Below are 21910 nucleotides of genomic sequence, written 5' to 3' on the forward strand. Positions count from 1 at the left end.
CTCTAGTATCCTTCACGACCTCAGCATGTCTTAAAGCACTTTACCAGCCCATGAGGTGCATTAGAAGCAGTCCTTGTTACAAAATAATACAGAAATTTCCCCTCAGGAACTTACTGATATTCTGAACTCTCAACCCAATTTATAACAAATCGACAGTGTGACTGTTCGAATCTACCAACATAGACTTTGCTGAAAATAAATGCTTTTAAACATCCTTTATTTAAGAAAACACATGGAACTTTGTGAAAACGTAGTTGTTGGAATTTACTGCTTTTCATTTCCACTGCAAAAAAACAGATTGTGCACCAGGTTAACTTTGTTGGTTTAGGGGTAGGTCTGGCGTGGGGATCTGAGGTGGGTGTACTGAATGTGAATAGTGCCATCTAGTGGATATAGGTATTTGTACAGGCAAAATATGGAAAACTGGCAACATGGCAAACTATTCATGAATTTGACCTCCTTGCAATAAGGCCAGGAGAAGATTGCTGCCATTCAGTCACTGATGAGCGGATGACCGTATTATTAAGTGAAATTCCTTACCAGCTGCAGAGAAGAGAGTTGCTGGGCGAGCCAGGTCATGGGGATGATGTATAGCTCCAAACATGCTTGGGCCTGGCGGCCGGCTTAGGAACTCCGGTTTCAGGCCAAAGTCAAGTTTGTGTGGATCAGACTGCATCTGCTGCTGTAAGGCGCAAAATTAAAAACAGCCTGGTCAATTTATGTCTCACCACCTCACATTCAGTGCTCCTTTTGTAAAAGTCCGAGAAAATGGGCAACAGCCAGAATTGTGATCTGTTTCTCTCCCTACAGATACTGCCAAACCTGTTGAGAATTTCTAATGCTTTCCCGTTTTATTTACAAAATCACACCAACTTATTTGACAAACTAATGTATGTTCCAATCAGCAGTGACTCTGCATTCAACCTTAATTCAAACAATTCAATCCAAACTTTTCAAATTTCCTCTTTGAAATAATACATTTTGAATTCCAGAACTGTTATGCGGGTTTCTGGAGTTAATGGGAGAGAGTGTGGTCTATTCCTGCAGGGAGAGTCAGAACAAAGGGGCTCGGTCCTGAGAGCTAGTCTCTACATTTGGTGGCAGGGTCTATTGCTGTGCAGAGTGGGAAGATGCAGTTTCTTACTGGGGGCAGGGCGGTCTCACATATTGGCAGTAAGGTGGAGGAGGGAGATTCTCCCTACTCTCCACCATAAAACCTGCTGTGGTGATTCCGGAACACGAGAAAAACATTGTAAACTACAGTCCCACCGCTTATTCAGAATTTTCACTATTTATCCAGCCAAGTTAAACATCGATCTCAGACAATTCACATTAGCAAAGATAGAAATTAAAAATTTCATGTGAAGATGGGACTCAGGTGCCAGGATTTTGGTCGAGCGGGGAAGATCGGAATGCAAACCAATAAAACTAATTAAGAAGGCAACTATCAGGAATGACTGAGATGCAGAATAACAGGAGTGATCCGGATCTGCACTAACAAGTGAATGGGAAGTGGACTAACAGAAATATTAGGGATATAAACTACTCAAAGTGAATAGGTGTGGGTCAGTGCAAGTGATTGGGATATGGCTCATGTAAAGCTTTGGAAGCCATTGCCTTACACCACTGAACTTTCTGCTCGTCTCAGATCTGGACCTGTCATAATATAATTGATTGTTGTGTTTAGTCAACAATTCCATCAATATTGTATTACTTTGACTACAATGATGGAAATGCTTGGGTCTGTATTTAATGAGTCACTTTGATCTTATTGTGTATTAGTGTCTGCTGTGGTGTATGGAGCTTTTCCTATTATAGACATGAATAAAGCTACCCAAAGAATGAATACAATGCAATATAAATCTCCATCTAACTCAATCCTGTGATATGTCAGAACCTTGGAAGAGGTCACCTTGACCTGGAAGTATGGCTTTTTCCAAGTGATTAATCTGAGAACCTCCAAGTGTGAGACACAAGTTTAACGCAAAGAAATGGGAATTCCTGCTCTAAGCTCATGGCCATCGTGGACTGCAACAGGGTACTCCAATACTACTTGATCTGGATTTATTCTGTCTGAAAAATTATTTAGATTGGATCCTGGAGGTGTTGCAGAACATGGAGTAAAATGAAGAAGAAAGAATTTGATGATAATTGAGAAAAGGTTAGGGACCTGTGTGGGGGCAAAACTGCTGACAAGTATCATACAATGTGCTTAGGACCTTCCTAGAATGACTAATACCCCGGAATACTGCTCCCAATGAATGGCATTCATCACCCAGTGAGGCGCCGTAAGACTCAGGCTAAGTGTCAATAAATCCTGCAAAGAACTGGTGAACACTATAACAAGGAATTTAAATGAGTGAGGTTCCATTCAAAAAATAATCTAGGTAGGCACTCAGCTCCTAAGAAACTAGGGGTAGGCAATAAATGCTGGCCAGCCAGCAAAACCCGTGTCCCATAAGTGAATAAAAAAAGAGACTTCAGCTGTTTTCCTATGTTGCTTGACTTGATTGCATATATCATGGAAACCTTTTGATTAGGTGGGTACTTATAGTGCATCACTTGAATGGTTTGTGCCATTACTTCTTGCTCAGGTCACCATTGTAGCTTTGTCCCTAATAACAACTGCAAACATATAACCATTTAAGGTGAGACAGCACGAATAGAACATGAATGGAGTGTTGAGCAGAAACTGACCTTGACCTTCTGCTGGTGATGGTATATCTGCCATGCTATGTGGACATGCATGGCACACCACTTGCCAGGCTTCTGCAGAACACAACAGTTAAAGATTATATACTCAGTGTCCATTACAGGAAGCCACATGCTTTTCAGAGCCAATGTAAACTTTAGCTCAGACCTCCAAACTGAGGCATTGTACCAAGCTTCTTTTCGAAATTACCCCAACTTCACTTCCTGACCCCCCTCTGTTGGTCAATATTGTGTACTTTTTTTTCCTTATTAGGTGCTGCCCCTCTCTCTCCCTTTTAAACCTGGAGTCATCACTCCTCACTGAAGCTATTATCTTCAGTCCATCAAATCAGACTCTGTTTACTAACTAACCACCATCTTTCTCCTTAGCAACTGTCTGAGGCTAAAACAGATTGTTTGCGAACTTGGGGGTATCACATTTGACTCAAAGACAGGCTTCCAGCCACATATATGCACCATCGTTATAACCAATGATATCCATCACTGTCAAATTGTCCAAGTTAGCCCCTGTTTTAGCTGATCTACTGATTCATGCCTTTGTTACTTCAACTCTCGGCTTTTCTAGACTAGTCCTGAAAAGCCTCTCCCGTTCCACCGTCCACCAACTTGAGATCATCCAAATCTTTGCTCTTCTGAAGGAGGGTCACTGGACCCGAACCATTAACCCTGCTTTCTTTCCATGGATGCTGCCAGGCCTGAGCTTTTCCAGCTATTCCCACTGTTCTATCATTGGTGGTCATGCATTCAGCTGTGCAGATTCTAAACTCTGGAAACCCCTCCCTCATGTTCCCACCTCTCCCTTACTTTTAGCTACTCCTTTAACCTACCTCTTTGACCAAGCTTTTTGTCATTTGTGCTAATATCACCTTTAAGTGGCTTAGTGTCGATTTTGCTTTATTGATCTCCTGTGAAGCATTTGTGACATGTTATTCCAGTAAGGAATCATGTAAACGTTAGCATTGTTGAAAAGTGGAGATTTGCAGCACTCTTTTCCAAACCAGTCTATTTTCACTGTCCTATTTGAAAAGCAGATCCCTTTTTTTCTGTTGCTCTTCCTTGAACTATAATTCTCATCTCCAACATCAAATAATGTAATTTAAAAAGTCTAGACTTCAAAGAGAATAAAACAGCACACATTCTAACCTGAGCAGCCCATTTGTAAATTGCTGATGGTCCCGAGCCTGGCTCTCTCTAAATTTTTCCTTCTTGTGGTTTACAATGCACCAGTTTTGAAGTATTTTCCCTACAGCATTTGAAGCTGCACTTTCTCTTCTGAACATATTTGACAAATGTTATAGATGCACACAGCACAAAAAAGGTCCTTTGGCCCATCGAGTTTGCATCAACACAACAACTACTATAAGTGCACCAATCCCAGTTTCCTGCACTTGTCCCATATCATTGAGTGTTATGACATATAAATTGTTCATCCAAGTATCTTTTAAAGATTGTATGGTTTCCAAACTCCCCGACCATCCCAGGTAGCGCATTCCAGATTCCAACCAGCAATTGAGTTAAAAAGTTTTTCCAAATCCCCTCTAAATCTCCTGCCCCTTGCCATAAAACTATGCCCTCTCATGTTTCAGAGATATTGGGAACTGTAGATGCTGGAGAATCTGAGATAACCAAGTGTGGAGCTGGATGAACACAGCAGGCCAAGCTGCAACTTATGCTCCTAAGATGCTGCTTAGCCTGCTGTGTTCATCCAGCTCCACACTTTGTTATCCCTCTCATGTTTGACGCCTCAACCAAGGGGAATGGCTAATTTCTATTCACGCTGTCCATACTCCTCATAATCATATACACATCAATCATGCCTCCCCAACAGTTTTCGCCTCTCTGAATAAGGCAATCCAAGCCTATCTAGTCTCTCCTTGTAGCTCAATTTCTCCATTTGAGGCAACATCCTGGTGAACCTCCCTCTGTACCCCCACTCTAGTGCAAACACGATTTTCCTGTAGTGAGGTGACTAGACTGCACACAGTACTCCAGCTGTGGCCTAACCAATGCTCTGTGCAACTCCAACATTACCTCCCTGCTCTTATAACCTGTGCCATGACTGCTGAAAGTGTCCCATTTACAAATCTTGTTTCACATTAATTTAAAACCTCAAAGCAAATGATTACAAGTTACAGTAAAATATTATTACAGTGTTCTGATGTCCTGAGTGTGGACATAACCTTCCCAAAGCATGCCAATCATTCTTTTCACCAGGGTGGTCTTCCATTAATTAAACACTTTTGGACTTGACCACCATTTACTAAATGTATTAAGATACAAAATACGACCAAACTCATTCAAATTTGTTACGTTTGTTTACTCTGTTAGTTAACAGTTCAACTTTTAAAAGAGATACCATATTCACGAGATTTTACATGATCTTAAAATATTGAGCCCTGATCAATTATAATTGTCAGAATTAATACTTCTATTCTCTCCAATTTCCACCCCTTTCTTCAGAGACTGGTTACATGCCAATAGCTTGTGGACTTTTCAGCAAAGAAACCATTGTGCACGTGTGAGCCCTGACAGGGAGCGCCACAGGCTATTTGCAGATTCAGTTGGGTTTCTAGCTCGCGTATTTAGGGAAGTATCACAACCGATTAGAATTCTGCATTCATTGGCTAGCCGGTATTGTATGATATGCCCGTCTAAATGTTTGAAAATGATCTTGCTCGAGAGGACTGACACTTTAATAAGGTATAATTTCTTAATCATTCACTTATCTTTCCATCCCAGAGGGAGTACACAGACAGATTATAATTCAAAAGGAATAATTCTTACCCTTAACATCGGCCTGAATGGATCTGTCAACTGCAAATAAAGAGTGACAGCTCAGTTACACACCTGTCACTCAAACCATGAGAATAATTGCAATTTTTATTGCCTCATTAGTCAGTAATTTGAAATGTTAACATTTTACTTTCAGATGAAATATTAGTAGAAAAAATAATCAGCAAAATTTTATACATTTGTCTGACCTTCTGTTCTTTGTCAATAATTTTAGGAATAGGGAATGATACAGGCACATGATCATAGATTAAGGTTTCTTTGAAAGTGTGACCCCCTTTCTTTGCAATTCTTCGGTGCATTACGATTTGATTAAACAGGATCATTGAATTCTTCTAACCTTTACTCGTCTAACCTCTCGTTGCTTTGGCGCAATTAGAAATTCTAACTTGTTGCAAAACACACATTGACCACCAAATAAACACAATGTTTAAAGTGATAGCTACACAGGCAAAAAGCCTGGATTTATCTTCTTTCAAGTTGATCAACATATATTTAAAAATTCCATCTCAATAGGTTTCTATTCATGTGTGATATTTAGCTCTTGACTACAAGATGGACTCCTGTAAAGGACAGAATTATGAGAAAATGACAGAGAAGCCGAGTCTACTCTTCATTACAGCAGGCTGCATGGTGGCTCAGTAGTTAGCACTGCTCTAAGGAGTTTGCACATTCTCCCCGAGTCTGCATGGGTTTCCTCCCACAGTCGAAATATGTGCAGATTGTGAGAATTGGCCATGCTGAATCGCTCACAGCGTCCAGGGATATGCAAGCTAGGTGGTTTAACCATGGGAAATGCAGAACCGTGCTGATATGGTGGGTCTGAGTGGGATGCTCTTTGGAGGAGCGGTATGGACTTGATGGACCAACTTCCACATTGTAGGGATTCTACGATGATTCATTGATCCAATGAGGCCTCACAGAAATGTTTAAAGCAATGAACAAAATGAATAGAAAAATTCATAGCAGTGCTGCTTGGCAGTGATTATCAGAATCAGGATGCAAAGATTCAAACAAAAGTCAAATTAAAAACTGATGTTTGCATATTCTTCGACACTCGAACTCTGCAGCCCTGCCACGTCTATTTATATATACAATGCTGGATGTTAAAACCACTGCCTCCATAAATATCCCTATCATCAAGAGTGGGGAGTCCAAAACATCAGTGTAGAAAATAAGGCTGAAGAAGTTGCATCCATCATCAACCAGAGTATTGAGTGGATGATCCATCTCAGCCCCAGCATCACAAATTCCAACCTTCAGCCAATTCAGTTCGCTCCAAGTGATCTCAAGAAGGGACCAAGTATATGGGCCTGACAAGAAATGAAGAACTTGTCACGCCTCTAGCACAGAGAGAACACTGCATCTACCTAATAATGTGGAAAACTGCCCACGAATATTCTGTCCACAAAAAGCACGACATATCCAAAATGGCCAATATCTGTCCTAACAAATCGATTCTTGAGCATCAATAAAGTGATGGAAAGGGTCATCAACAGTGTATCAACGGGCATTGCTTAGCAATAACCTGCTCAGAGACACCCAGTTTAGGGTCCATCAGGGCACCTCCACTCCTGATCTCATTACAGACTTGGTCCAAATACAGATGCAAGAGCTGAATTTCAGAGGGGAGGTGAAAATGACTGCACTTGACATGAAGGCCACATTTGATCAAGTGTGGCGTCAAGAAACCCCAGCAAAACTAGACTCAATGGGAATAGGCGATAAAAAAATCCACTAGTTGGAGTCCTACCTAGCACAAAGGATGATGTTGGAGGTCAGTCATTGCAACTCCAGGGCATCTCTGCAGGAATTCCTCAGGGTAATGTCCTTGGTCCAACCATCTTCCGCTACTTCATCAATAACTTTCCCTCCATCATAAAGTCAGAAGTGGGAAGTAATCCCCAATGATTTCTCAATGTTCAACACCATTTGTCACTCCTTAGATATTGCAGCAGCCAGTGTCCTTATGCAACAATGCTTGGACTTGGGCTGTTAAATGGCAGGTAACATTCATGCTACAGTTATCACCAACAAGACACAACCTCAGCATCTCTCTTGACATTCAACCATCAATGTTTTGTCATTACTGCATCTTCTATCAGCAATATCCTGATGGTTACCATTGACCACAAATCAAACTGGGTGAGCCAGAAGTGGGTACAAGAGCTGGCCAGAGGCTCAGGATTCTGCAGCAAGTTACTCAAGTTGCTATCTCTCCAATACCTGCTATTGATTATGAGGCACAAGTCTGAAGTGTGATGGAATACTCTCCACTGCCTTGCACGGGTGGAGCTTTAACAACATTCAAGAAACCTGACGCCCTCCAGGACAAGATAATGAAATGTGAGGCTGGATGAACACAGCAGGCCCAGCAGCATCTCAGGAGCACAAAAGCTGACGTTTTGGGCCTAGACCCTTCATCAGAGAGGGGGATGGGGTGAGGGTTCTGGAATAAATAGGGAGAGAGGGGGAGGCGGACCGAAGATGGAGAGAAAAGAAGATAGGTGGAGAGGACAGTATAGGTGGGGAGGTGGGGAGGGGATAGGTCAGTCCAGGGAAGACGGACAGGTCAAGGAGGTGGGATGAGGTTAGTAGATAGGAGATGGAGGTGCAGCTTGGGGTGGGAGGAAGGGATGGGTGAAAGGAAGAACAGGTTAGGGAGGCAGAGACAGGTTGGGCTGGTTTTGGGATGCGGTGGGGGAAGGGGAGATCTTGAAGCTGGTGAAGTCCACACTGATACCATTGGGCTGCAGGGTTCCCAAGCGGAATATGAGTTGCTGTTCCTGCAACCTTCGGGTGGCTTCATTGTGGCACTGCAGGAGGCCCATGATGGACATGTCATCTAAAGAATGGGAGGGGGAGTGGAAATGGTTTGCAACTGGGAGGTGCAGTTGTTTATTGCGAACCGAGCGGAGGTGTTCTGCAAAGCGGTCCCCAAGCCTCCGCTTGGTTTCCCCAATGTAGAGGTAGCCACACCCGGTACAGTGGATGCAGTATACCACATTGGCAGATGTGCAGGTGAACCTCTGCTTAATGTGGAAAGTCATCTTGCGGCCTGGGATAGGGGTGAGGGAGGAGGTGTGGGGGCAAGTGTAGCATTTCCTGCGGTTGCAGGGGAAGGTGCCGGGTGTGGTGGGGTTGGAGGGCAGTGTGGAGCGAACAAGAGAGTCACGGAGAGAGTGGTCTCTCCGGAAAGCAGACAAGGGTGGGGATGGGCAAATGTCTTGGGTGATGGGGTCGGATTGTAGATGGCGGAAGTGTTGGAGGATGATGCGTTGTATCCGGAGGTTGGTGGGGTGGTGTGTGAGAACGAGGGGGATCCTCTTTGGGCGGCTGTGGAGGGGGTGGGGTGTGAGGGATGTGTTGCGGGAAATGCAGGAGACGCGGTCAAGGGCGTTCTCGACCACTGTGCGGGGAAAGTTGCGGACCTTGAAGAACTTGGACATCTGGAATGTGCGGGAGTGGAATGCCTCATCATGGGAGCAGATGCGGCGGAGGCGGAGGAATTGGGAATGGGGATGGAATTTTTGCAGGAGGGTGGGTGGGAGGTGGTGTATTCTAGGTAGCTGTGGGAGTCGGTGGGCTTGAAATGGACATCAGTTACAAGCTGGTTGCCTGAGATGGAGACTGAGAGATCCAGGAAGGTGAGGGATGTGCTGGAAATGGCCCAGGTGAACTGAAGGTTGGGGTGGAAGGTGTTGGTGAAGTGGATGAACTGTTCGAGCTCCTCTGGGGAGCAAGAGGCCCTCCAGGACAAAGCAGCTAATGATAAGCGCTCCATTCACCACCTTCAAGTTCACTCCCTCGTCACTGAAACACAGTGATACACGAAGATTCTTTCCAACACTTTGCAAACCCGTGATCTCTACCATCTGGACGGACGGTGCAGAAAATACATGGGAAAAACCAGCATTGCAAGTTCCTCTCCAAGCTGCACAGTAACCTGACTTGCAACTACGTCACTGTTCCTTCACTGTTGGGAGGCCAAATCTTACAGCTATCTTCCTAATAGCACTGTCAGTATCCCTACACCCCAGGGATTGTAGTGGTTCAAGGCAGCAGCTCACCACATTCTTCTCAAGGCCAATGAATACGGCACTTGCCACTGACTCTCATGTTCCAAAAATTAATTTTTTACAAAAGTTATCGGCATGCAGAATAATAGCAAAGTCAATGCGCAAGATCGTAATGTGGGTTATTTTCTACTGACCATTTCAATGTTATGACGTACGCACGGTCATGCTTGATCAGCACTATTAGGGTGACACAGAAAGCTAGTTTTCTGCAGACCACTTACATTCTTGAAACATTCTTGTTCAAATACTTACAGAATACAAGATTTTACAGCTCATAAGGAGCCCAATCAGCACATTGTTCCTCCACTGACTTTTTGAACAAACTCTCCAATTAGTTTAACCTCCCTTACCCTGTAGATCTGCTATTCTCTCATTTACCAAGCATTTATCCAATTTTCTTCTGAAAATTGCATTTTACTTCATAGTACATGGTCATTTAATTATCCTGTTTGCTTGAGAAAAATGTTGACTACTTCACTAGGGATCTCAGAATCACAGAATTTCTACAGTGTGGAAGCAGGTAATTTAGCCCATTGAGTAAACACCAATCCTCTGAACAGCATCCCATCCACAACCCCCAACCTTCAGCCCATTCCCTGTAACCCTGCATTTCGCAATGGCTAATCAATCTCACCTGCACATCCCTGAGCACTATGGGCAATTTAGCATGGCCAATTCTCCTAACCTTGACATCTTTGGACTGTGGGAGGAAACCTGCGCAGACACGGGGAGAATGTCTGTGTGGAGTTTGCACAATTATCCGAGGCTGGAATTGAACCGGGGTCCCTGTTGCTATCAGGCAGCAGTGCTAACCACTGAGCCACTGTGCCATCCCCAATTGCCTAATATTTACCCCCTATCTTTATGTGACAAAAGCGTGGTAACTACTCATTTGTCTTTTCACGCATGAGAAAACAAATCGCTACAATTAACACAGCATAAATATTTTCATCCCAGGCGCTGATAGTTTCCTGATCTAATTGTGCGTTTATAACCAATTTGAACACTTAGCATGCAAATATGGCAGACATGAAGTAGTTACAGATTATCTAAGGACAATGCACCAGTTTAAAATGAATTACAAAGAGACAGCTTTTATAGAAATCTGATCACATTTACCCTGGGGTCTTTCTGCAGCAAGGTATGGGGGACTGCTCCAGGCCGTCCTGCTACATCAATAGGATTGGAGGTCTGCAGAGGAAGATAGAAAATCCTGTTAATGTGGAAAGTTAAACCATTTCTGACAGTCTGTTGAGTAGGTAAAATGTTTTAATTTAAGCCAGCAATTGTAACAGAACATAGGGGCCATTTTCTGAGCAGCTGGTGACTCACCTTACACATTTTTGCCCGTTTGTAAACAAGTGCAGAGCCGTAAGTAGCTATGAGAAACTATCATTCTGCTCTTATTTGTCAATATGAACTATATTACATCAATCAAACCTCTATGTCAATCTCTGGACAATTCCTTGTATTGCTCTCCACTCAAATCCGCTTCCAAAAGCTTTGCTTATTCCTGGGTTTGCCACTGGGGAGAACAAATCTCTTTCAATTCATTTAATATAGAGCTTTCAAAATCCCACCCTTCTTCTGGCCCTGCAATCATTACTATATATCTACAGCTACTGATTTGATTAACCAAACCCTTTCTAACACCTTTGAAGCACAGGTCTCATTAAAAAAAAACTGTCCCTGATGCTGACCACTCCCCTTCTGCATCCTACACCTTCCATTCCAACAACTGTGAGCTACTCATGGATTCCTGTACCAGTTAAGATTAAGCATTCCATCAGGTTCCTCTCCCACTTCTCTCCCTTTCCAAACTTCCTCTCTGCCACTGTACATGTCCTGAAGTTGTATCTTTCTTTAGTTTCCATCTTATCTTGCTCCATTCGTTCTCTTTCCATTCTGTTCCTGGGACTCCATTCTATACCCTCAAACCCATTCACAATAAATGGATGATTCACAAAATTCCCTAAAATAAAACAAAGACATGTAGAAGCTAGAGACCTGAAATGAACAAAACCAGAAATAGCTGGAGAAATGCAGCAGATCTGACAGCATTTGCAGAGAGAAAACAGAGTTAACATTTTGAGGCCAGTGACCATGAAGAAATGTCATATGGGACTCAAAACATTAACTCTGTTTCTCTGTCTACAGACAGTGTGAGCTGCAGAGTTTCTGCAGCAACTTATGTTTCCATTCGTGACAAAATTCCCTTCCTACACATTTAATGTGCTTGCTGATCTATACTGGCTCCCAGTTAAATTCTCATCATTCTTTTCCAAACTCTCCATTGTTTCGAAAATTGGCCACTTAGATTTTAACTGCTCAACTAATACTGACTGTGTCTTCAGCTGCCAACGTCTCATGTTCAGGAATTACTTCTCTATCTCCTCATTAGCTTTCCTGCTGCAAGACACACCTCACAATGCACCTCTTTGACCAAGCTTTTGGTCATCCACCCAATGATATTATAGGAACTCTGTCAACTTACATTCAATAACATTTCCAATGGAGTATCTTCAGCTATTTTTATTTGTTAAAGCTCTTGGATAAAAATACATTATTGTAGCTCAAGCCATTTCTATATTAGCAAGCAAACTATTGCCTCAATGAGGTTTGGCAGATAACAAATGAAGCCAAGCGATTTTAACAGGGCAAAGTGTCATATCCTAATTCAGGGACCAAGCAGTCAGATTATCTCGTGCTCAACAAAAAGCTCTGTATATAATGCAGACTTGCAAATTATCTCAGTTCCAATCTCCTCTAACTGCTTGCATCCCTAAAATATTTAATACACAAGCTACTCTGCAGTTTCCCCGGCTGGGATTCTATCTGCACAATACTAAATTAATTAGACAATCGACAATTCCGAGCAGCTCTCTAAAATGAGATACTGATTTTGCCATTCACACTTTAGCAACATGCAGTTCAACTTTTTCTCCCTTCAAGTCCTTTTGCTTCATCACACTACTGCTCTGAGGGATCACTGTCAATAGGAACTTGCTTAGAACTTGCCAGATGTATTTCACATTGGACTTTAACAGTCTGCGCTATTTAAACCCAGGCACCATCATCAGAAAGTCTCCTTGATATCATACTGACAAACCTTAGTCCATTCCAGCCTCCATTCAGTTCTGCAGATGTCACTTCCCATAGCCTTTATAACGAAGTCAAAAGAGATTCCAAGTCTCACTGCCCGTGGAAAGTTCAATACTGCAGCTTTAGAAAGGAAGACAAGGGAATCCTTCTTTGTATTCAATATTATTCATAAAATATATCTGATCTGACTGGGTTTGATGGTAGAATGTGACTGGGTATCATAAATTGCTGGAATTCAATTACTGTTCACCAGAATTTACTTGAAAGAAGGTGATAAGATCCTGCTTAGCTTGCTGGTTTGCACTCGTTACATTAACCTGCACACATTTTAAAAATCCATTTAAAATTTACATAAGCAACTTTGGAAAGAAAATCAACTATGAAGGAAAATCCCATGCACTGTTTTGACTGGATAGTTCGAAAGTAAATTGCTAGCCATATGTTTTACTAACTTACTAAGAGTGGTAACATTTTCCTAGCATTGGCCAGTGACAGAGAGGATTAATTCAGTAACTCCTCAATTAGCCAGACAGAGTGCCCACTTCTCCATTATTACCAGCAGCATTATTCCATGCTTAGCCTAGCTGACTGTGGGCAATGCTGGGCTTATTCTTTTCCCTTCAGAGTCAAGGCACTTTATCATCAAAACATACTTGTATGTGCAACCCCCAAGTGCCTTAGCAAAACCAGTGGAATTGCCAGATGCAGGTAGGAGCATCTTTCTGTGATAACATAAATCAGTTTCATCACACATTCGTTTTGTAAATAAGCTCACAAGATGAACTGCCAAAACAAAAAATGCATTCTGTTTCTCTATAGATAGGTCACATTGAAACAAATCATCATCTTAACTGGATGTGACTGTTACAATTTGGGCCTTTCCACAATGCACTCTACTCAGTAAAAAGGTCATTTTCATAAGCAGACTTGTATGTCCTAGGAATTGAGATCTGTAATTTGTTTCCTGACGCGAATGGAATATGACACAGGGCGAACAATTACTCTTTTACCATGACATGATGCAGTGGAAATAATGAGAGCAATCTACTACATTCCTTCTGTTTCAACAAATGGATATTACTGGAGTCTGAATGAAACCAATAATCATATATATTTACAAGCAGTTTGATAACATAACATATACACAGAGCAAGAACCAGTAATTCAATACCTGATTCATTACTTAAACTGTTTCTAATCATCAAATTTAGAAATCCATTGAAAAAAACTTCTGAATTTAGTCTACAATGGAATATGTGTAACATTCACTCCCTGTTTCACTGTGGAAACAGGGAGAGAAAACAATGAAATAGTTGATGCAGACTTGATGGGCCAAATGGACTCCTCCTGTGTTGTGTTGTGATTCAATGAAGGATTAGGGAATAGTCCATCCAATTTAATTTCTTTTCCTTTAGGATTTCAAAGCCAGATTCCTTCTGATTATCAAACAGATTCCTCGTGAGCATCCTACAATTACAAATGCTATAAGCATTAATTATAAGACAGCAATTGCTTTCATTTTCATGTCTTTGAGGCAAACACACATAATTATTTCAAAGACACGAAATAAATTTTGATGCAACTAATATGGGAATAAGAGCAGTAATTCCATTCAGAGGGCCTGCCCCCTGAAGATTATCTGTATCTCCAAACAGGTCTGCATGTTGGCTTTCCCTCCCAGGGCCAACTCGAGGATTCTGTCTCAAGAGCAAGAAATTGGAATTAATTTTAAACTTGCTTTATTTCACGAAAGCTGGCATTAAAAATGACGCACTCCATTTTTGAGGCATAAAGAGCTCGATGTCCATCAGAGCGGCATCAACTTAACAGGAATAGTACCGTGTTCCTCTTTCCCAAACCAAGAAAGGGATTCACCAAAAATCTTTTCGCAAACAAAAACAGAAATTGCTGCAGAAACTCAACAGGTCTGGCAGTATCTGGGGAGAGAAAACAGAGTTAAAATTTTAAGTTGAGTGACTCTTTGTCAACTCTGAAGTGAGTACTCGACTGAACCCACAGCTCTCTTTGCTCACTGACACAACGAGCCCTTTGGGAAGTTCTGAGGAAGAGTCACTGGACACAAAACTTTTAACTGTCTTCTCTCCACAAATACTGCCAGGCCCGTTGAATTTTGCCAGCAATTTTGGTTTTTGATTGTTTCAGATCTCCAGTGTCCACGGTCCTTCCATTTATTTTAATCACAGAAATCTTTTTCTGTTTGATGATTTGAACAACAATTTTCATTCATGGATTTGATCTGCGGTCATGGCAACCAGTTGATGGAAATCCACCTCCTTTAGATATTCTTCAGGGGGTCAAGATGACCTTAATTCAGATCCTAATGGATAAAAACTCCCAACACAGACCATTGACCATGAGTGACATTTCAAAAACACAGGCGGAAAATTGGGAAGAGGGACTGCTGGGTTACCTTAGGCTGAAATGCTCCTTGCAGAGAGCCAAAAGGACCTGTAGGTGGAATCATGGGAGGAATTCCAGACATGGACGGAGGATATGAATGAAACAACTGCAGGAAGAAAAGGAGGAATGTTTCAGGTTTGCTGACTGTAATGATAAAGTGAAGAAAGACAAGCAAAGCGTTTAGCACCTCCCCTGTTAAATACTGCGCAATTTAAAATTTGGTTAGAAAGGTAGCTTTGGAACAGGATTTGGTTTCACCAGCATTTTAAGTTCAATCAATGTAACAGATTTATTTCTTAGCTCAGAGGGATACTGAAAGAAGAAATGGGCACAGACTGTGTTTACCCTGAGGGCTCAAACTTTAATTCAGTACCTCTAAAAATCATGATGACAAGCAAGCCCGTTCTAAACTGGTTTATTTATTTTCCTGCTACTGCAACATGGGCAAAAACTTAATGGTCTGTCACCACATTTCCCTCCTGTTGCTAATGGCAGATAAAATGGCAGTGTGCCCTAACCTAAGCCAACACAAGAAAATATTCCAATCCGAAAAAAAAGGCTGTATGTTTGTCCAAACTCTCACATTCCCTCCTGCCAATGAAGCTATTCACATGGAAACCTTGGCATGTGTTCTTCAAGGGATTTAATATATTTTTAGGGAGTACAGTTCAATCCGAATGGTAATCCAAACATACAAATGCAACTCAATAAATCCAAACCAAATAGCAAAATCTCAACAAGTTCTGTCCAACTAGATCCTTGCTGTAGTTCAAATAAGCTTTAATTTTGCAATGGAGTTCATCTGTATTCACAGTTCTGTATAACCTTCCAGGTAAAACAGCATGATCACATTGGCCAAAAATGTCTCCACGTTCAAAGTTGACAACGCCAACTACCTTTCTCAAGCCTGGGTCTACACAGGTTAATGTGCTAAGTCTATACAGTATTCAGCAGCCATCATGTACAGTCACACCAGTATAAGGGCATTCTAATTCTTTTAAAGGAAGCTGCACTGCAAAATTTAACGTGTATTAATTTCTTGGTTATCTTTGGACTTTTAAACTCATTTCCCAGGAAGAGAAACTGTCCACTTAACATACAGCAGTACTTTACTAATTATTAATTATAAGCCATAAAAAGAAAAGCCTCATTGAAGATTGTCCTTTGTACAAAGTGACAAGAGAAAGGAAGGTTGCTTGTCCAAATGAAAGACGGATTAAATAACACTGCCCTTATCACACCTTCCCCTGCTCTTGGCAGATAATGACACCCAAAGATTGTCAAGCCTTCCAAACAAGATCTCTCATGAGCATTTGTTTTGGGTTCCCACGATATGTTACAGTAAAATAACCTTCAGGGATCTGTAGTCTGTTGTGTATCATTTACAGAATACTGGTGCAATCACTTCCTGTTAGAAGCAAAGATGCAATATGCAAGCATTATCAATAGCCAATGTTTGAAAATGAGGATTATGAGAACCTGTGATTTTTGATGCCTTAATTTTACAGTATGCATCATGTCTATCAAAGCATTTACACACAATATTTAATGACATGGACATTGAGAGTTGGTCCCACATAATGGTAATTGACCTCAGTCTAAAAACTATGCTTGGATTGCATAATGAGGGGACAAGAGGAGGACCAACGCCAAGGCCTCTGTTAACATGACTTTTCTTTTGGATAAAATTGGTTTTCAAGATGAATGACAGCTTTTTTCATGGATTTACTTTCTTACTCTTAGAGAAAGCATGAATCTCCACACAAAGTTTTTTGACAGAGGACGACAAAGATCAGCACTGTGAAACATTTTTTGTGCACAACGAATACAGCTGCAGCTAAGATAAAAGGTATTTATTCAGAACCAACATGCCACTTGCTAATTACAAGGGATCACTTACTCACAGATGCACTGTTCAAAAATGTCCTTAACCTTCTGGAGTTTTAAGACAGCTATTCTATTTTCTTTCTTTCACAATCAATGCAGCTACCTACCAATCAGGTCTGAAAGTTGTTCAATGAATCTTGGCCAGTTAAATAGAACAAGTTTAGCCACCTATTCAGCGATCGATCTTTGTCCAGTGGTGAGTTTGACATGGCAGATTAATGATGTTCGGTGCACTTTGACTATCTGGAAGCCACAGGCAAATATTTGTCCTCAGATAATCCATGCACTCAATATTATTAAACTTGAGGCCCAACAAATAGTACTGTAGCACAAGACTACAAAGAATTCTGATCCCTAGCTATGTCACATATGATTCAAAGATTTCCAGTAGTTTTAAATCATTAATCCAAAACCCAAGCACCTTCAAGAACAGGTCTGGTTTCTGGAGGGTATTAATTCTGCAGTTAGATCCAGTGCAATGGAAAGCAGCAATAGCAGCAAAGTAGACGTGTAGCTGTTACTGATTATTGGCATGGAGGATTAAGCTTAGAAGTAGTAACTGAATTAAGTCAAATTTTTCACTATAGTCAGTTAAACAAGGTTTTAACTACAGACAGTGATAACTTATAGCACACCCTTACATGGAGTTTGGTGAAAGATATAGCCACAAGTGTGGAATATATAGCCTATTTTGAATTGCATCTAAATTTATGCACCACAAAACTACTTGAACGATATACATTGCATAAGATGCTTTTGAATTTGCCTTACTGAAAATAATTCTCCATCAGTAACATTGAAACTAGATATTCCCTTAACTTTTAGCAGATGTCATCTCAAGATGATGGAATTCAGCAAATCCCAACTCAATACTGCTGTCCCTGTGAACAGCTTTGTTCTGACTATATACAGTATTCCCTTTTGATCTTATTTCTGAATGCAGATGCAGGCTTCCACTTGATTAAAACACCATACTATGATCTCGCATATCATCTATGGCATTTTGTGAATGCTACAGTTTGTTTTTATTTCTTTCAATGATTAACTAATTTTGGCAAAGTAACATTCAGAAAATTAAAGATAAGTTAAGGTTACTTAACATTTTTTTAAAAAATGCCTCAATTCATTTTAATCTCTTGTCGCGAAGTACAGACCAGTATTTGCATTTCAGTGTCACATTCGACACTTATATGAATCTTTCCATTTTAATAAAACATGCTTCAAATAATCAAGGATTAATCTATTTATAGTCAATTACTGAACTTCTCCAATGGCTTGATTTGATATTTTGACTCTCCCAGCAGATGTTCATTTCTCATGCTTGAAAAAATATGAGACATTGTGGAAGACAACTGCTATATCAGAAAGAAAAATCAAATCATATTTCTGGTGACTTTCCAATGGAAAGTAGACCTGTACAGAAAATACCAGTTAGGTGATCTCTGGTCATCTAGAGACTGGGAACTGTGCACTTCTCTTGGGAGAAGGACATTTCACCTCTCATAAGCTCCATTCTATGAATTTAATTATCAAATGCTTCTTTGGAATTATGATACATAAGGCAAGGGGAATCATTTGCATTGTGGTAAAGTGGTTGAATCTGCACAAAGTTCAAAGGGTTCTGGGACTTCTAAAATGTTCCCTTCCATTTTATCCTGAATGAGTCTCCGTCTGAAAGCTCTGGCTCGTATATTTCCTGCATATGGTATTTATCCTCAACTCCTGATAATGTACTTAATTTTGTTACTACTTTTAAGATTTACGGCTGAAAAAGCAACACAAAGTGTGTGCATAGCATGGAAGCACACCAACGACCAAGAAAAGCTTTAGATGCAAGGGATTTGAAAATGAAGTGGGTAAGCAGCTCTGCTGTGTGAATACCAAAGATCGCAGCACAGTTAAAGAGCAGCTCACAACGATGATCTAAAACCCTTGAAGCACTGTCTGTTAAATGTGATCTCAGGCATGCAACAACCCAATTTACACACATGGGGATTTAATCAGGTCTATGCTGCATGAAAGAGACCACTGCATATCTGCAGTAGATGCCAAATCAATAAGCCATTTTCTTTTCTATACATCAGTAATAGTCTGGACTCTGCTACTTGCTTCCATTCATCAGCAAATTATGACCATAATCATCCCTGTATGTCACATATCATCAATGCATGTCACATTCAACCCAAAAAAAAACACCTAATCTTGCTACAACAGGAAAATTGATATGAAGGGCACTACCTCTGTTAAACTTTATTGCTGGGTTTCCAAAATCCTACACATCAGCACCCAAGCTCAATAAAGCATCAAATCCAATTCTGCTAATATAGGATACCTGCTGCTTTTCAGGGGATCCTTAGGCCTCTGTTCAAAGTTATGAAACATTAGTTTTACTCAAAAAATCACTTAGAATACTTCAGTGATCAGATGTTAATTTTGCTCCTCTGACAAAAGAAGTTACTGGGTGCCAAAGGTTGCGGAGGGCTAAGAATAAAAATATAAGTTTGATTGGATTCAGTCCCCGAAACCATACTTAATAGGTTGTGGCCTTCACATTTCTTACTGTTGTGATTAGTTCAAAGGCATTTTCATGTGCCTTTGATATCCAGACTGTTGAAATTGTTGGAAAGGATGTGGTTTCTTAGGGAAAGGCTCTGCTGTGAATTAAAACGCACAATGCACTTAGTGATGAACAACAGGTGGTTCACTGAAGTTGTGTTGGAAATCATCTCCTCCAGAGGCCTGCTCTCAATTTGAATTGGCTCTGGTGCAAATGGACCATCCAAAATCAATCTGGTTTGATTACACCATTGTTCCACTGTTTAGCTGTGATATGAATTCACTGTGTCTTCTTGGCAGGAGAGTAAGTATCTTGATAGATTAATTATCCTGATGTGCAGTCATGATTTTCCTCAAGTAACATTTTTTCGTGAGCGAAATCATTCTGTCCACATATAATCACAAGCTGGGACTTATGAGATAGTGGTAGTGTCCTTGTGTCTGACAAGAAAGTCTGGGTTCCAATCCCATCTCCTGCAGAGGTGTGCAATGTCTGAACAGGTTTATTAATAAAATATTTATATTCACTATACTATTCATTATACTACTTACTGATTTATAGTAAAGCAAAGGGGGGGGTTGACGCATCGAACCAACTTACTTGAGAAATTATTTTAGAACTTATATTTGCAATGATTTAAATTAAACAAAACACAGTGGGATTTTGCAGATGTGCAGAGTTTGGGAGGAAATAAATTTTCAATGCACCATGTGACTTTTGAGCACACACAGGATGTACCGGATCTTTATTTTGGATTACACCTCCAAGCCATCTCATCCTTTTTACCAAGTTCACAATTTGTTGACTTCCAGAAATGAGCGCTAGCATCCTCTGAAGTCTCAAAGATGACAGGCCAGCCACATAAACATGACTTAGCTAATCAACTTGATGGTACTATTCCCTTATGTGTTGGATCACACGTTCTGTAACTAGCATTCTGCAGTGAATTCTCTGCCTCTCCTGAATCTGTTGTCACATGCCTAAGCACAGTTCTACAAGTGTCAGTGATCCTCAAGCTCTTCATTCGTGGGCTATTGTTCACAAAGAAACAACGGTAAGCGCCTTCAGATCATTCAACCATCGATACAATCGAATCTTTTCTCATCCAACAGCCATACGTACATTTCCAACAGAATCACTGAAGAGTAACAAATCAGCAGCAAGAACCTTACTCTACTTTCATGTTCTCTACACAATTGCCTGATCACTGAGATACAGAGACTGGGGACGGAATCTGGGATCTACTTGTTCAGCAGGTATTTTCACCCACAAAGGAACATGAGCATTTAAAATGTAAAAATACAAATAAAAGTTGGTTGTACTCCAAATTAAGCGTACATTAACTGAGATTAATGTGCATAGATAACGGTGGCCAGTGTTCCGGCTAATCGTGAAAATCCTGAAAAAGTACAGAATTCAAATACGACAACTTTCTATTCAGCTGTCAGGTGACTGCCAATAGTTTTTTTTTTATTTAATTTTGGTTTTCTCATCCAATCAAATTTTGGTCAATTGCTGACCTTCAAACTAAAATAATTTGAAAGCAATCTGATATAATGGCAAATGGTATATCTTTTCCATTCTAGTCTGTATCTAGTGTTTTATTAAAAAGGTATTTTGTGTTCGTTTTGACCCAAAATTGTTCCATCTTGAATCTATTTCTTGTCATTATTAATTAAGGTCAGTTACAGTCTCTGGCTGATGACATGCTCTTGTTGTTTAAAGAGTGTTGAAGCATAGCCATTTGGATGTTTGTAAGCACCTGAAGATCTAAAGGAGGTCAACTCCTTTGCATAGTACAAAACGCAAGTGTGCACATCTTTGGCTGGCTGAAAGAAACAGGATACCCAAACGGGGAAAGCAAAAACAAGGCAACAGACTGCACTCATTGAGGTTGTAGCATTATAGCTATGCAGAAGGTGCTTCAAAATACAATGGCCCTTTCTGAGGCAGCTCTACCCTTCGACGCTGCTGCCATGCCTGCTGCTGTGATTATGTAAATCAAGAACTCAGTTTCTGGCAGAATGTTCCAGAACAGGAGGTCCCCCTCATACACCAAGACTGAAGTCAACTTCTGTGCAGTCACTCTGCTGAGATTAACTCACTCAGTACCGATTGTGGGAATCAAACCTGGGATATTCCTAATCCATACAACTGAGAGTTCACATAAAAACAGATTTCTGAGGACTTTATTGCAAACTTCTTGGTTCTTATATTGGTAAAAGAAGAGGAGTGTCTGTGAAATTGAACAGCAAAGTTAACATTTACTTCCCTGTGAAAATACTGAAATCTTCAACTAGTTGATCTGAGAACAGAATTCCCTGACTTTGCTGGTAAGCAAAGGGTTAAACAGAATAGAAAG

The 21910-nt window shown here is 40.8% G+C and overlaps 1 protein-coding gene across 11 annotated transcripts in view; it reads right to left on the minus strand.

The window, feature by feature from the left end:
• The window catches only part of auts2a (activator of transcription and developmental regulator AUTS2 a), a 1178234-nt gene that overhangs the window by 26841 nt on the left and 1129483 nt on the right, over nt 1-21910 (minus strand). For 8 of the 11 annotated variants that reach the window (XM_048556878.2, XM_048556879.2, XM_048556882.2 and 5 more), the window contains 5 exons: nt 15115-15210; nt 10701-10772; nt 5497-5526; nt 2698-2769; nt 541-682 (listed from right to left, as the gene is read on the minus strand). In XM_048556878.2, coding sequence (XP_048412835.2) covers nt 541-682; nt 2698-2769; nt 5497-5526; nt 10701-10772; nt 15115-15210 — 412 coding nt within the window. The remainder of the gene's footprint in view (nt 1-540; nt 683-2697; nt 2770-5496; nt 5527-10700; nt 10773-15114; nt 15211-21910) is intronic. The other 3 variants (XM_059655523.1, XM_059655522.1, XM_048556884.2) reach the window with 2 other exon arrangements.

Source organism: Stegostoma tigrinum, chromosome 27 (assembly GCF_030684315.1).
Source record: "Stegostoma tigrinum isolate sSteTig4 chromosome 27, sSteTig4.hap1, whole genome shotgun sequence".
NCBI lineage: Eukaryota > Metazoa > Chordata > Chondrichthyes > Orectolobiformes > Stegostomatidae > Stegostoma > Stegostoma tigrinum.